Here is a 15732-nt window from a genome sequence, read left to right on the forward strand (position 1 = left end):
TCTTTCTTTCTTTCTTTCTTTCAATTTGGTTACAGGAATAGCTTCAGCTTTGCCAAAAAGCCTTCTAAAGATTGAAAACTACTTGTGACCATTCAGTTTTATCCAAAACTTATTTTCCAAGTATTAAATATTAATGCAGAGTATCTCATACCCAATGGAAAAGGCCCAACAATGTTACAAACTGAATGGAGAAAGGTTAGGAACGGAAGGAACCCTAGACAAGTATTGGGAAGCAAGATGCAAGAATAGTACATTGACAGAGTTGCAAATGGAGACCAGTTTGGCCAGTTTGAGCCCCTCAAAGAGTGTTTATCAATTGAGATGAGGGGAAGAAGTAAGTGACAGAGGACAGAGTGAGACATTCAGGTTTCTCCTCTACCTTATTTTAAACTTCTAATTTGTTGAATGTAAATGTTGTTCAAATCAAAACAATTCCAAATGGATGAATTTTTAAATACATTGTGCCTTTTTACCATCTGTCTTTATAGTCATCCAGACATCTCACTCTTCTAGAATAGCCCTAGTTGGGCATTGCAGTCCCATCAAGTTTTCTCTCACATTTTTCTCACTTATTGTCAAGCATCTTCTTTTTTCCCTAGACCACCTCCTTGAGATTAGTACTCTAGTGCAGAATACCTAAATGCTTACCTCTAATGAGCTCTCTAAATTAAATACTATAAGACTCTCTTTAGGTACAAACAAAATATTCTCAGAAATATGGAAGTGCAGGAAGAAATATAAGGTAAATGTGTGGGTAAATATAAATTACATTTGAATACAAATTTACAGAACAATAATTGAAATGATTTTTGGCTTTAAAATATATGTATTTAAAATGCACAAGAATAATAATGCTTAAAAAGAGAGGGATTTGATATAAGGCATTCTAAGATTTTAGCATTATTGGGGAAATTGTAAAATAATAGTTTATATTTAAGCAGAAATAAATCAAGAATGTACATTGAAATTTCTAAGAAATTCTAAAATTAGTAAAACAATGCAAATATTACACTTAAATGGGGGAAATGAGAGTACTAAGGTTTTTTTTGTTTTGTTTTTTAAATAATTGTTTTTTGTTAGATTTTTAAAAATTTATTTATTTGACAGAGAGAGACACAGAGAGAGAGGGAACACAAGCAGGGGGAGTGGGAGAAGGAGAAGCAGGCTTCCCACCAAGCAGGGCGCCTGATGCGGGGCTCGATCCCAGGACCCTGGGATCATGACCTGAGCCGGAGGCAGGCACTTAATGACTGAGCCACCCAGGCACCCTGAGAATATTAAGGTTTTTGAACTAATATTAAAAAAGCAGAAAAGGAAAGCAAAAGTAATTAAAAGACCAAATAATAAGAAAATTATACATTGATAGATATAAACATTGGTAGATATCAACTCATATATATATATATAAACATACATACATACACGTATATGTATGTGTATACATATATACATATGAATATATATAAAACATGAAAGAACTAAGAGTTCCAATACAAAGACTTGGAATGCCAGATGGAGGTACAGATAGAAGAACCATAATATCCCACTTTTAAGAGTAAGCAATAAAGGGGTGCCAGGGTAGGGGGTGCTCAGTTGGTTAAGCTTCCAACTCTTGATTTTGGCTCATGTCCTGACCTCAGGTTTGTAAGATCTAGCCCTGCACTGAGCTCTTCACTGAGAGTGGAGCGTACTTAAGACTCTCCTTCTCCCTCTCCTTCTGTCCCTCTCCCCTACTTGTGTGCTCTCTCTTTCTCTCAAATATGTGTATGTATATATGGAGATTTTATATTAAAATGTTGGCTCTGAGTTGTGGAATAATGGCTTCCAAGTATGTATTTGATTCCTATCTCTGTTTTTTACCTAATTTTTTCAGATCTGTGGTTTGTGGAACTAACAGATTTCCATTATCTATTTTAGATCCTACTTTTGCCACCCATCTAATTATTCTGTGGGAGTTGCTGTTCAGCTTGTTACTGACCATCCAGAAGATTCAACTTTGATTGGTCATCTTAACAAGTAGCCAGTTACTTAAAAACCATGACTTGGAATACTAAGATTGATGGCATCTGGTAATTGTTGTCTATTTGTTATCGAGAAAGTGTTTCTATTATATTTGCCCAATGTAGACTAAGGGTTACTTGTATACGTCCCCTGGGAAGTCATACCATGACCAAGAAAGTATACAGTCTTAAGAATGGGAGGAGAAGTCAGCTCATACCTGAATTTCAGACTTTTTCCTATTGACGGGTAAAGACCTTTTCCTTCTCACTAACAGACAACTTTCAGTACATATTTCAGTGTCAGTCTGCTGCTGAGATGTTCTCTCAATTTTTTGTTGTCTGAAATTATCTTCAATTTTAAAGCACCTATTTATTGAGCATAGTATTCTAGGATGGCATCTGTGTTCTTTCAGAATTTTGAATATTTCATTCAATTATCTTTGTAAGTAATTCGTATTTTAGTCCTATGGTCACTTTTTCTTTTTAAAAAGAAATCAGCTTTCTTTCTCAGGTTTCTTAGAAATGTTTCTGTCATTGGTGCTCATCAGATTTACTAGTGCGTAGGTGTGGTATTCTCTGTCTTTAAATTTTACTTTGCAGCCTTTATTGACTTTGGGAAAAATTTTAAATTTCTCCGCAATGTATTTTCTCCCCAGTGTTCTCTCTTTTCTGCTTTAGGACTCCAAATACAAGTATGTTAATTTTTTTCACTATAGTCCATATTTGCATAAATTCCTTTCTCTGTTTCACCTCCATTTCTCACCATACATTAGTTTAGATAAATTGTTCTCAACCAAGAGTGATTATGCCTTCTATCCCCCAGGGAATATTTGGCAACATCTGAGAGACAATTTTGGTTTTCATGACTAAGGAAGACTCTGATCTACTTTGTGTTCATTTCCTTCTATTTAAAATAAACTGGGGGTGCCTGGGTGGCTCAGTTGGTTAAGTGTCTGACTCTTGATTTCAGCTCAGGTCATGATTTCAGGGTTGTGAGATCGAGCCCTGCAGTGGGCTCCGGGCTGGACATGGATCCTGCTTAAGAGTCTCTCTCTTCCTCTTCCTCTGCCCCTCTCAAATAAATAAATAAATAAATAAATAAATAAAACAAATAAATAAATAATAACCTGAATTTTAAAAATTGTCTTTCTCATAGTTCTATCCGAGGGTCCAAGGAAATAATGAGTAGGATATTCTTTGAGCCTTGATTATAGCACTATTTAGGGATAATGTCTTATATAATTTTATTCCTTAGTAACCTACTGTTTATCTTAGTCTCATATGGGTTTCTTTAAGTACTTGGCCTGCGAAAGATGAGAACACTACCCAAAGAGTAAAGATATAGTGTCCCCAACTTTATGGTGAGATCCAAATGAAAAGTTAAGTCCACTGCTATAAAGTGCTTTTTGTTTTCACCTATATTTAGTTTGAGCTTTAGTAAAACATTGATAGGGAATCACATACATTCTTCCCACTAAGAATATCTTTCCATACATATAAAAAAGTGAATTATGTTGGACATTCATCAATCGATGTGTGAGTCTGGCCATTTTTAATAAGATTTGGGTAAACTCATTAGAATTCATTTAAGGCTCATATATATTTTTAAACTGGCATTTTAGTTTTTCTCTCATTTATTATATTAACCATGCGAATCTGAATGTTATTCTTGTTAATGAAATTCCTGAAGAATCTGTCAACTTCAGTCACATTCCCTCTGTCCACATAGATAAAACCCATGTTTTTTGAAGTACTCAAAATATATCCTAATTCTCAGACCATAATTCATAAAATTCTAAAACTAAAAAATATGGATGTCCAATAACTGTAGTTGGAATGAGAAAAATATCCATAATCTGAAGAAATCAGATCAAATTCACAAGTTTTTAGACTTCCAAAATTTACTATGAGATGCATATTGAGCTTTTATTAAACCTGTCAAATCAAACTTAACACAAACTCTGCTCAATAATATATAAAAAATAACATAAAAATATTTCAATAAGAATAAATTAGTTTATTGGATTATAATCATTTAACTTTTTAGCCATTTGGGGCAGAAAATAAATTACCATGAACTTCATCCATAATGAGTTAAGTCATTAAATTAAAAGGATGCAAAAATCAGTCTGTTAGTCTATGCTTGATAGAAATTGGGTAAGGAACTGGTGATCAAAGACTAAGATAGTTGTCACTGGAAATAATGAGCATGATGGAACTCTGGGTAGACATTTTGATGACTTTGCATAAATGTACTAGAATTCAACAAGTTGATTAGCAGAAGCCAGATACATAGGTAGATTGGCAACAAGATGGCTGGAGGCTACCAGAAGCAAAGTCAGTTGGGTGGCAGAAACTGGATCCATAGCTCAGGAAAGAGAAGCCACGGACTCCATAACCTAAGGGACTAAAACCACTGGATCCACAACCCAGTGAGTAGCAGCTAGTAGATCCATAATCCAAAGAGAAGACACTGCTGGACCCATAGATATGATATAAATTGATTTGCAGGGACTGCAGATCATGGAGATCCTCGGGCAGTAGCAAGATGTCTGGCAGGGGCTGGACACCACACAGGATGCCTGGCAGCTGGTGGGCTCACATCAGGTCTCCTGACAGCCGCTGTGGAGAGAGGAGCCCAGCTGGCAGGTGCTGGGAGAGCAGCAGTCAATGCTGTAGACTAGGTTGTTGGGGTAAGAAGAGCCATAGGAGGAGCCTGGGTAGGTAGCTCAGGACCTCCCTCCCCCAAGGGTCTGGGAAAATAAGTTTCCAGAGCAGTAGCTGTGGGACATGTTGACAGGAGATATGAGTTCAGATTAGTCACAATGAGAAAATTCTGAAGTTTAAGATGATTTTGTGCACTGGGTATTTTATATACTCATCAGATGGTACAGCACAGTATAGGTAGAGTCCTCTCATATCATCTGCATACCCTCTTCTGCATTTGTGTAATTCATTAACCTTCTCTGTCATTGCAGTTGACTAGCTTCGTACCTATTCTACTTACGGGTGCAATGGGTACAATCATCATTCCTATCTCAGAAATTTCAGAACAATTTGTCAGTAATCCTCAACCTATTATGGCCAGGAAAGCCCCTTCTTTTCCCCCTGGCTATGACTCCGTGTATATCTATTCCTGCTTTGCTTGGGAATTCTTTCTGTCACTTTTCTACTATGTCAAGTGATAAGTGACATAACTTTATTTTTTATAAGGATACTTCTAATGATTGATTCTAATTGTCACCACTGATTTACATTCTCCAAATTTATTTTCCATCTATCACTTAGTATTATACAGTACTTCTCACATCTAATGGAGGGAAGAAAAATAACGCATAATGGGAAGTGGCTAAAAATAGGAAGGAACCAGACAAACATTTAAAGGCAAAAGACTGAATTGAGATGGAGTCACAAGAAGAGGTTGACTCAGGCCATATGAAGAGGGAGCAGGAGTGATGGTGACAATGTGGGAATCTGGAAAAAGGGAATGAAGAGACAGGGATTTCAAGTATCTCTTCTACCTACTTTTAGCCTATGGAACTTTTCATCTAAATGCTATTTAAGGGGCACCTGGATGTCTGAGTTGGTTAAGCATCTGCCTTTGGCTCGGCTCATGATCCCAGTGTCCTGGAATGGAGCCCAACATCAGGTTCTCTGCTCAGCGGGGAGCCTCCTTCTCCCTCTTCTTCTGCCTGCTGCTCCCCCTGCTTGTGCTCTCTCTCTCTCTCTCTCTGCCAAATAAATAAATAACATCTTTAAGAAAATGCCATTTAAAAATATTATTAATGTATTTTTACATATTTTCATTCACATTGTCCAAATTTTAAAAGAACCTGGGGCCTGCCTCCTAGAACAACTCAGCCTCTCCACTGTTCAGACTGAATGAGTTTTGGGCATTTTCAAAGTCAGTTCCTTTCCTGTAATTTCCTCCAAAATATAAAATAAGGGTGCTGGGTGGCTCGGTCAGTTAAGTATCGACTCTTGATTTCAGCTCAGGTCATGATTTCAGGGCCATGAGATCGAGTGCCCTGTCAGGCTCCATGCTGAGTGTAGAATCTGCTTAAGATTTTTCCTCTGGGGGTACCTGGGTGGCTCAGATGGTTAAGTGTCTGCCTTCTGCTCAGGTCATGATCCCAGAGTCCTGGGATCGAGCCCCACTTTGGGCTCCCTGCTTGGCAGGGAGCCTGCTTCTTCCTCTCCCTCTATTGTTCCCCTTGTTTGTGCTCTCTCACTCTCTCTGTCAAATAAATAAATGAAATCTTAAAAAAAAAAATTCTTCCTCTGTATCGCCCTCTGCCCCTCCCCCCACACTCTCCCTCTCCTCTCTCAAAAAAAAAAAATGCTTATATAAAATAACCCTCTTTTATCACCCTTATTCTTCATTTTATTTTTCTTTTGAACAATATAATAATTGAGTATTAATTTCCAATGGGTTCACTATTCAGATAAATTTACACTGAAATAAATACTAACAGATTTTTTTTGGGCTGAAGGAAAATAATCTTAGGTGGAAACAACAAATTCCAAGAAAGAATAGAGAGACTATTTGCTAGTTGTATTCTCCAGGAAGCAGGCACTGAGACACTGATAGAAGAACAAAAAGTTTTAAGAGAGGAGCACCTGTGAATGAAAAAAGCCATTCTACCACCTTGTTTAGTCACTGACCAGGGGATGCCATGAGAAAAACTTGACCTTGGCTTGAAAGCTGAGGGAGAGCCCAAAGAAGCCAACAGAGAAACCCTGTCAGCTGGCCTCACTTGTCAGCCAGACAGCCATTCCTTTTGTGAAGTGATGTGATGTGCGTTCCAGTGCAGATCTGTACCTGTCACAGTCCACTGGTTGCATCTTCAGGGTTAACTTGTCAGGAGAGAGATTCTCCATGGCTGTGGTAGAGCTCTATTCCTGAGGGGAAATATAAAAGGGCGAAGCCAGTGGCATGAAACACAGTCCCTGTCACTGCATTTGGTCTTGGAGCTGCAGCTGATGTTCACCATCTCCCTCCTTCACTATCCATTAGAAATTTGTCTCACCCTTAGTTACCGCCTCTGGTGGTCATGGTGGATTTCTTGGTGGTATTACCCAAGCCTTATTCCTGAGAAGTGTGAATCCTGATAATTGTACCTTTTTCTTGCTAGAGTTGCTGCATTTGACAAGTCATGTCCACAGTTGGTTGGGAGGTTCCAAGAGCCACCCAAGGAGACCAACTGAACTTCCCACGTATTCCCTCTTCCCTCATTGTGTAACAGTAACCCATTAGCTTTCTACTAATCAGGATCATCTCCTCTTGCATAGATGACAACTCTTTCTTTTTGTCTGTTGGTACCTGAATACAAGGAGCCCAAAGTGCTCAGGCAGCAGCCATAGCTGTAGTTCAATGAGACCCTTGATGTGGTCCTTAGCAAGTCTGCCTTTGGGAACTGGGCCTCTATCCTTGAAAATTCCAGCTGCAGAAATAGGAAGCACAAAGTCCTTAAATGGGTCTTTGGAAGTAATAGTAGGTGGGTATTTGGAGCTCAATCTTTTGAGGATATTGCCTCCATGCTAACACTTCAACTTTGTAGTCAGTAGGCCAATCCAATGTACCATCAGGCAGGGAGCTTCAATGTGGTGTGGTTTTTGATAAAACCTGTGGATCTCACTTACACTGTCTCTACTGTGAAGTGGATTTCCTGTGTGGATGTTACATTGTGAACAATCCCATGCTGATAGATCAAGGTATTCATTAATACCTGAATAATGGTGCTGCTGAGGTAAGCATTAAAAGCAAACTCTTACACTGAATATGTATCTATACATTTGAGAATGAACACTGATCTTTCCAGGGCAGAAGAGGACCACGTTCAACTTACAACCAAGCAGCCAGTTGGTCTTCTTGAGGACTAATGTCATACTGGGAGTTTAGCATTAGCCTCCATTGCCAAGATTGGATGTTCACAGGTGGCAATTATATCAGCCTTGTAAGTAGGAGCTGATGCTGCCTGAACCATTCATAGCCTCTGTGGTCCCTTGTTCATCTTGTCATTTTATCATCTTGTAGGGATTGCTGACAAAGGTAAGCTCACATCAACTGGCAGAGTCATTTTGTTTACTTGATTGTTTCATTCCTCTTCCATGGTGGATGCGTTCTGGTGAGCACTAAGAGGAAATACAGATCTTCACATTTTGTGCCCACTGCATGTGTCTATCCATACATTTCCACACCAGATTTCTTTGTATCAATATTCTAATATTCTCCTTTCCAGGTCCCTAACTAGCTGATCAGGTCAATTGCCACTGTCCAGGAATTTAGATGTATCAGATGTGTTTTTTCCTTTTGTCAGCAAAAGTCAAGGTCCCACATCCTTTGGAGGAAATATGCTCTATATTGCTCCTGATATTATTATTCATATAAAGTTTATGTATAAAAAAAAGATTCAGAAAAAAGTTTTAAAGAAAGAAATGTCTAAAGCCCAAAATAAATTAGTTCAAATTCCCCAATTTATTAGATTTCCAAAGTTTGTTCCCAGAGACATAATAAATATTAACTTGAAAATCCCCCAAAAAAACAAAAGAAAAAAAATTACCCAATTAAAACTAACAAAATTAGCAGAATATTTGGAAGCCAGAATGAATGAGTTTATTACACTATATTCATTTAGGTTTTCATCTCTCTTGTGAATAAAATGTATGAACACGAATCCCATTAATTCATTAACATTAGTTCATGTTTATTAACATAAATTCCATTAATTGATCTCACAATTTATTTCATTAATTCCACTAATTCTATAAATTCATCCAATAAAATTAGTCATTAAGTTCAGTATATGTTAGAGATTTTGGCCTTTTTTTGGCCGGCACGTTGTGGCTGGAAAATAAGGTAATTGGAGAGTTTTTCCTGAACATCATGAAGATGATAAACTCTCTGTTTAGAGGTTAGACACATTGCTCTAAAGGTCAGGATCCTCAACAAGTTGATGTATAGAAGCCAGATCCACAGGATGGTCTATAACAGGATGACTGGCAGCTTCTGGAAGTGGAGTAGGTTGGGCGGGAGAATCTGGATCCATAGCTCAGAGAAGGGAAGCTATAGACTCCATAACCCAGCGATCTGAAGCTCTGGGATCCACAACCTAGTGATTGGCAGCTTCTAGATCCATAGCCCAGGGAATGGCAGCTGCTGGACCCAATGCCCACAGACCCAGAGCAAGTCATCTGGCAAGGACTGGAGAGCATGGAGGTCCTCGGGAGGTGGTAGGACATCTGGCAGGGGCTGGACACCACACGGGATGTCTGGTGGCTGGTGGGCTCACAGAAGGTGTCCTGAGAGCCACTGGGGAGGGAGGAGCCCAGCTGACAGGTGCTGGGAGAGCATAGATCAGTGCGATAGACCAGGTTGCTGGGGCAGGACGAGCCACAGGAGGAGCTTGGGGAGCGCAGGTATGCCCCAAAGGAGTGGGAGGAGTTGTTTCCAGAGTAGCAGCTGTAGGACATGTTGGCAGGAGATGTGAGTTCAGCTGAGTGACAGCGAGAAGATTCTGCACTGGGGCACTTTTATCCTCTCAGCCATGGGTGTGGCATTTTTTACAGTCGTCTTTCCCACACTTGGAATCTCTCATTTCCGTATGTGTAATTCAATGATATTTTCGGTAATTGCTGGTGATTCCTTCCATCTCATATTTATAGGAGAATTCATCATGTTGTTATAGCACCAAGCCAACGAACTATTCCAAAGTCAGAAATGCTATGACTGTATGTTATTAATGCCAGCTAATCAGGGCCAGAAAAGCCCCTATCCTTCTCCTTGGCTGAGACTCATTGTGCCTTTGCTTGTACATTGGCTGGGGAATGCTTAGATCTAAAGGTGGAGATTAAGGTTAAGTCACTTTTTTTTTCTCCCTCAGTGGAATAGAGGCACCCTATTTTGTCACCAATGATTTTCTTTCTGTAAATTTATTTCATCCCCTAAAGTTAGTTTTCATATATTACATTATTACATATTGCCCCTCAAATCCAATGGAAAGGGGAAAATAGATAATATAAATTGATTGAGAAATTGGTGGATCACAGAGATAAATCAGGACAGATGTTTAAAGGCAAAATGACTAAGCAAGACTAATTTGAAAAAGAGTCTCAGTGGATACCAATTTATACACATGCAAAAAATTCCAAAGAGTCAAATACTCTTGGAGTGAGGGAAGATAACTAGTGACACGATGGATCTTTCCATCTGTGTGTAATTCCAATAAAAATGGGTTCTGGATCAATATACTTTATAGCTTTTCATATATACATTGTCCCTTTTATCACCTGTCCTTACAGTGTGTCCAGTGATCCTGCTCCCCTACAACAATTCTTATCACGCAGGACCTTCTGGTCATTTTTATCTTTAGATTCTTTCCTATAATTGTTTCCTTCATTATAAAAACATTTTTTCCCTACTTCAGTTCTTCAAGATTATTTTTCGATTGTAAAATATCCAAATATTGCCTTTTATAGAGCTCTCCATGTCAAGCAAACCTAGGCTAAAATGAATACTGAAGTGTTTTCTCCAGTTAGGAAGGCGATTACCTCAAAGGGGGAGTTGTAATTGAAGGAGGTGATAAAAAAGATGGAGCTATAAGTGAATGGTCTACTCATTGTGCATAACACTAATAAAGTGGTTTGTGGTTCTTAATAAATAGGTAGAAGTAAATAGTAATTAAAGTGATCATTAAAATCTTTTGAAAACTTACTAAAAAATTTAAAAATTATAAAATAATAATAACCTAAAAGGGTAAAATTATAGCTTTAATCATTTTATTACCCCCCCCAGAAGTGTGAAAATTTACTATTACAAATAGTAAATGTGTAAGTAGAAATCTGAAAGTATCAATAATTAAATATAATAGACTGAATAATCCTTATTGAAGACTTAGAATATCAGACTGGACTAGAAACCCAAGCTATTTCCTACTTAAAATAGATTTTCTTAAATATAAGGAAACAGAGAAGGGAGAAAGTAAAAAGATACATCAGACAAAAGAAACAAACAAAAATGCTACTTCTGTTTTACTAACTTCAAAGTTTGCTGTATGATAACATGTAAAGCATCATGTTATTACATGTGATACAAGGTATTTCCTAACAATCATTCTGTCAGCCTTCCAAGATGAGATCCAAGATTTTGTGATTCATTTAGAGGTTACCCCATGCCATACCATCCAGCAGAGTAGCCACTAGCCACATATATTAAGTTCAATTTATATCATTTAAAATTAAGTTAAATTAAAATTTTATTCCCCAGTCATGTTAGCCACATTCCATGTGCACAATAGATACATGTGGCTGATGGATACCATATATTGGAAAATGCAGATAAAAAGATTTTCAGCAACACAGAAAGTTCTATTGGGCAGTGCTGCCTTAGAGTTCACAGCATGCTTTGTTGACTTGCTAATCGAAATGAATAGTTTTACTATTTCTGGTCCAGTGCAAGAATGTCAGAAATCTTAAGGTCAGTTATTCTTACCCCAATTCATGTACTATGTTAGGATTTTCTGTATTGTAATTTCATGTATGCTTGTGTATATTGATATATATTTGCCTCCATGTTTTTATGACCAAAATTTGCTTAAATTTATCATATGTATATAAATATATATAATATATGTATATATTTCTTTTGTTTACTCTTCATTTCTTCTTACATCTTTTTTTGTATGTTCTGAGAGTATTTTGTTTCTGACTATATATAACTTGTATTATATATTTTATGTTGGAAGCCTAGTAACACATTTTTTACAGGTTTGATTGTTTGAAAATGTCTATATTTCTCCTTCATTTTTTTTTTTTTTTGAGAGAGAGAGAGTGGGCGGGGGCAGAGGGAGAGAGAGAGAATCTCAAGCAGTCTCCACGCCCAACACAGAGCCCAACTCTGGGCTTGATCCCACGAGCTTGAGATCATGACCTAAGCCAAAATCAAGAGTCAGATGCTCAGCTGAACCACCCAGGCACCCCTCTCCTTCATTTTTGAAACAAATACTCATTAGTCAAGGACTCTAAAGTTTTCTTTCTTCAGAAATTTGAGGATATTTAATTGTCTTTCTACTTTCCTTTTTTCTGTTTAGAATTCAGCTGTCTATCTTACTGTTGCTTCTTATAAGGTAACTTGCATTTTCTTTCCCTTTGGTTGCTTTAAATTTTTCTCTTCTTTTTTGTTCATCAGTTTGACTCCAAGGTATTCTCTTTATTTGTTAGTTTAAATATGTTCTCCAGAACAACTCTAATTGTCTCTCCAGCTATGTCTAATTTCTTTTCAATCCATTCAACAATTCTACATTTAACTTACTGCATTTTTCAATTTTAGAATTTCTACTTGGTTCTTTTAATTTTTATTTTTTTATAGAGAGAGAGAGCATGAGTGGGGGTGGGGGGAAAGGGCAGAGGGAGAGGGAGAATCTTAAGCAGGCTCCATGCCCAGCATGGAGCCTGATGTAGGTCTTGATCTCATGACCCTGAGATCATGACCTGAGCCCAAATCAAGAGTTGGACACTTAACTGACTGAGCCACCCAAGCACCCCTCTACTTGGTTCTTTTAATATGTTTCTCTCTCTCTTAAAATTTTAAATCTATCTTTTTATTTCCTAAAATGAATTCTACTATCTGATATATATTTTGGATTTAGTCATTTCTTAACTTCTTGAAGTCTAGTAAATTTCCCTAGGATATCAGACGATCTATGTCTACATCATTTATCTATGTATATCATCTATATACTAATCTATATCTGTATAAAACTATATCCACAATTATATCTATACCTCTAAGTCTATATCTGCATTTATAATTTATATTTAGATTTATCTATGTAAAGAAATAATTTAAGGTCACCTCTATACCATGCTAAATTTTTTTGTAGTTTGAAGTTTTTATTTAAATTCCAATTATTTAACATATAGTGTGATATTAGTTTCTGGCGTACATTACAGTGATTCAACACTTTCATACAACCTGAGTTGCTCATCACAGCAAGTGCACTCCTTAATCCCCATCATCTATTTAACCCATCCCCCTGACCACCTCCCCTCCAGCAACCCTCAGTTTGGGTTCTCTATAGTTAAGAGTCTGTTTTATGACTTGCCTCTCTCTCTCTCCCCCCACCATGTTCATCTGGTTTGTTTCTTAAATTCCACATATGAGTGAAATCCTGTGGTATTTGTCTTTCTCTGACTGACTTCTTTTGCTTAGCATGCCACAACTTCTTTATCCATTCATCAGTTGATGGACATTTGGGCTCTTTTCATAATTTGGCTGTCGTTGATAATGCTGCTATAAATATTTGGGTGCATGTATCCCTTCAAATCTGTATTTTTATATCCTTTGGGTAAATACCTAGTAGTGCAATTGCTGGATCATAGGGTAGCTCTATTTTTAATTTTTTGAGAACACTCCATACTGTTTTCCAGAGTGGCGACTCCAGTTTGTGTATCATGCTAATCTAATCGAGCATTGAAATGATTGGGAACTTAATTTCAGTTCATAGGAAGGGGTAAATATTGAAGGTTCAGCCTAGTCCTAAGGTGTTGTTCAGAGTCTCAATTTTGGTCAAAGTCATTGGAAATTTCTAACTTTCGATTTTGGTTACCTGAGCTCATGAGTCTCATCAGCCTCCCTTTTGGATTCAACAATATCTCTAATTGAAAAGTAGTCACAAATTCTATGACTTTGTTGTTGTTGTTGTTAAAACCTCCCTGACATTTTGGCGCTGGTGACTTCTGGACATTTTCACATATATTTTCTTTGTCTAATTTTTCTAGACAAAAATATTAGTTCCAAGTATTTTTTTCTTTTGTAAGTATATCAATTTTTATCTTATCCCCCCTTAGGAATAAGCTTAAAATTCATAACCAATCCTTAGATGAAAGATTTATCTTATAATTATGAAAAAGTGGCTGGAATAGGTGAGAAATAGAGTAGTAGTGCCCAATCACAAAACTATTTTATTTTATTTTTAAGATTTATTTATTTATTTTAGAGAGAGAGAGAAAAAAAGTGGGGGGAGCAGAGTGAGAGAGAATCTTAAGCAGACTACAAGCTAAGTGTGGGGCCCAATCTGGGGCTTGATCTCATGACCCTGAGATCATGATCTGAGCCAAAACCAAGAATGGAGGCTTAACTGTGCCACGCAGGCTCCCCACAAAACTATTTTAGTAGTCTGAATGTAAGGTGGTGGAAACAAGAATTATTGTAAATTAAAATATAATACCCCTAAAAAATAAATAAAATATAATACCTCTAAATGATGGAAGAATAGTTACTCATCAACTATTTTTAACCGTGTTTGTCATTGTCACACCATATAAAATATCCTTCAATTGTAAGTTAACCAAATTTCCAGTCATTCCTTCAATATAAAAGTATTTTTCAGTCTTTTCCACTCTGGTTATTTTATTTCATCTTCCCAGATTTCCCTTTTGCCCCTTCTAATACTCCTATGTCTTTGCAGTTCTAAATAAACTTCACCTTTTAAGATGCCATGGGACAGGTATTCCTTATAAGTTCCTTATTCCTTCTGTGTCTCCCTTTTCTTACACTTAACATAACAAATTTATAATGGGTATCTTTCTCTAAGGGCTGTTGTATAGCCTAAAGAAATAAGGCTTAGGGACATTTACTGAACATATGTTAACTCTTTTTGTTGTCAGTTTTAGGTTCCTTATCAAAATCTATCTATTTTCGCTCTTTGCTATCCCTGAAAATACTTTCCTGAGAAAACAGAGAATATTATCATGGAAAAGAGAAGTAATGTTTCCCCATCTTTTAAAGATACACATTAAATCATCACTCCTGATGGTATCAAATGCTAATTATATTTTAGTTTGAAACATGAGTAAAAACCAAGGTGGAAATCATCCTTATGATTTTAGATTCTTCACTCAAATTTTATGGTATTGCTCATTACACATATGCAGATAAGATCATATTGAATACTCATCAGTGGGATGCAGGTGTTTATCACTTTTACTAAGAAATGGTGGGTGACTTCAAGCAAAGTTACTTAAAATTCATACATAATCATGTTCATTTATCTTCTGTTTAATTTTTCTTTTCATGTATAAGCCTAACCATATAAATGTAAATATTACTTTTATTCCCTGCATTTCTTATATAACTATCAACTAGTCTGCTATGTTATGCCTGTTGGCATTCCCACATCTTGTGAGGGAATTAATTTAATTCCTGAATCTGAGATTTCAATTCATTAAATTCTATATACGTAAACAATAGTCTTCCACGACTTGTAGTTTGAGTAAGAAAAATATCTGAGGTCCCTCAAAATTCAAATCCCCAATTTCTTAGGATTTCAAGATCTCTATCCAGGTGCATATTGATCTTTTCATAATTTCCATTATCTATCATAATCAAAAGCATAGTCAATAAAAACTAACAACAATAAACATAGCTGGTTTCAGAACCAATAAATTTATTAGGTTATAATGATTTGGTTTTTCATACAATTTTGGAAGAAAATCCAATAACATGAATTTTATCTCCAATGCAGACTTTAGATTTTATTTTCAGTTAGTACATTAATTACAGAATTTTTTAAATAAAGTCTGTCAGCCAGTATTTGGGGCCAGAGACAAGGTGAGGATTTGATAATCTAAGAATAAGAAGATAATTCTTCCAGTAGGTGATGGAGATAATAAAGGTTATGAGTAGAGGCATTGGTGAGATTGGACAACAAGGTTATAAATTTAATAAGGTTGA

General features: G+C 36.7%; 1 protein-coding gene across 1 annotated transcript; it reads right to left on the reverse strand.

Moving 5' to 3' along the window:
* Positions 1–8945: 8945 nt before the first annotated feature.
* On the reverse strand, positions 8946–9515 carry LOC110570046 (keratin-associated protein 13-1-like). The gene has a single exon (XM_021678016.1). The coding sequence runs from the start codon at positions 9471–9473 to the stop codon at positions 8946–8948; it is 528 nt and encodes a 175-aa protein (XP_021533691.1). The 5' UTR covers positions 9474–9515.
* Positions 9516–15732: the final 6217 nt, after the last annotated feature.

This window comes from Neomonachus schauinslandi, chromosome 1 (assembly GCF_002201575.2).
Source record: "Neomonachus schauinslandi chromosome 1, ASM220157v2, whole genome shotgun sequence".
In the NCBI taxonomy this organism is placed as follows: Eukaryota; Metazoa; Chordata; class Mammalia; order Carnivora; family Phocidae; genus Neomonachus; species Neomonachus schauinslandi.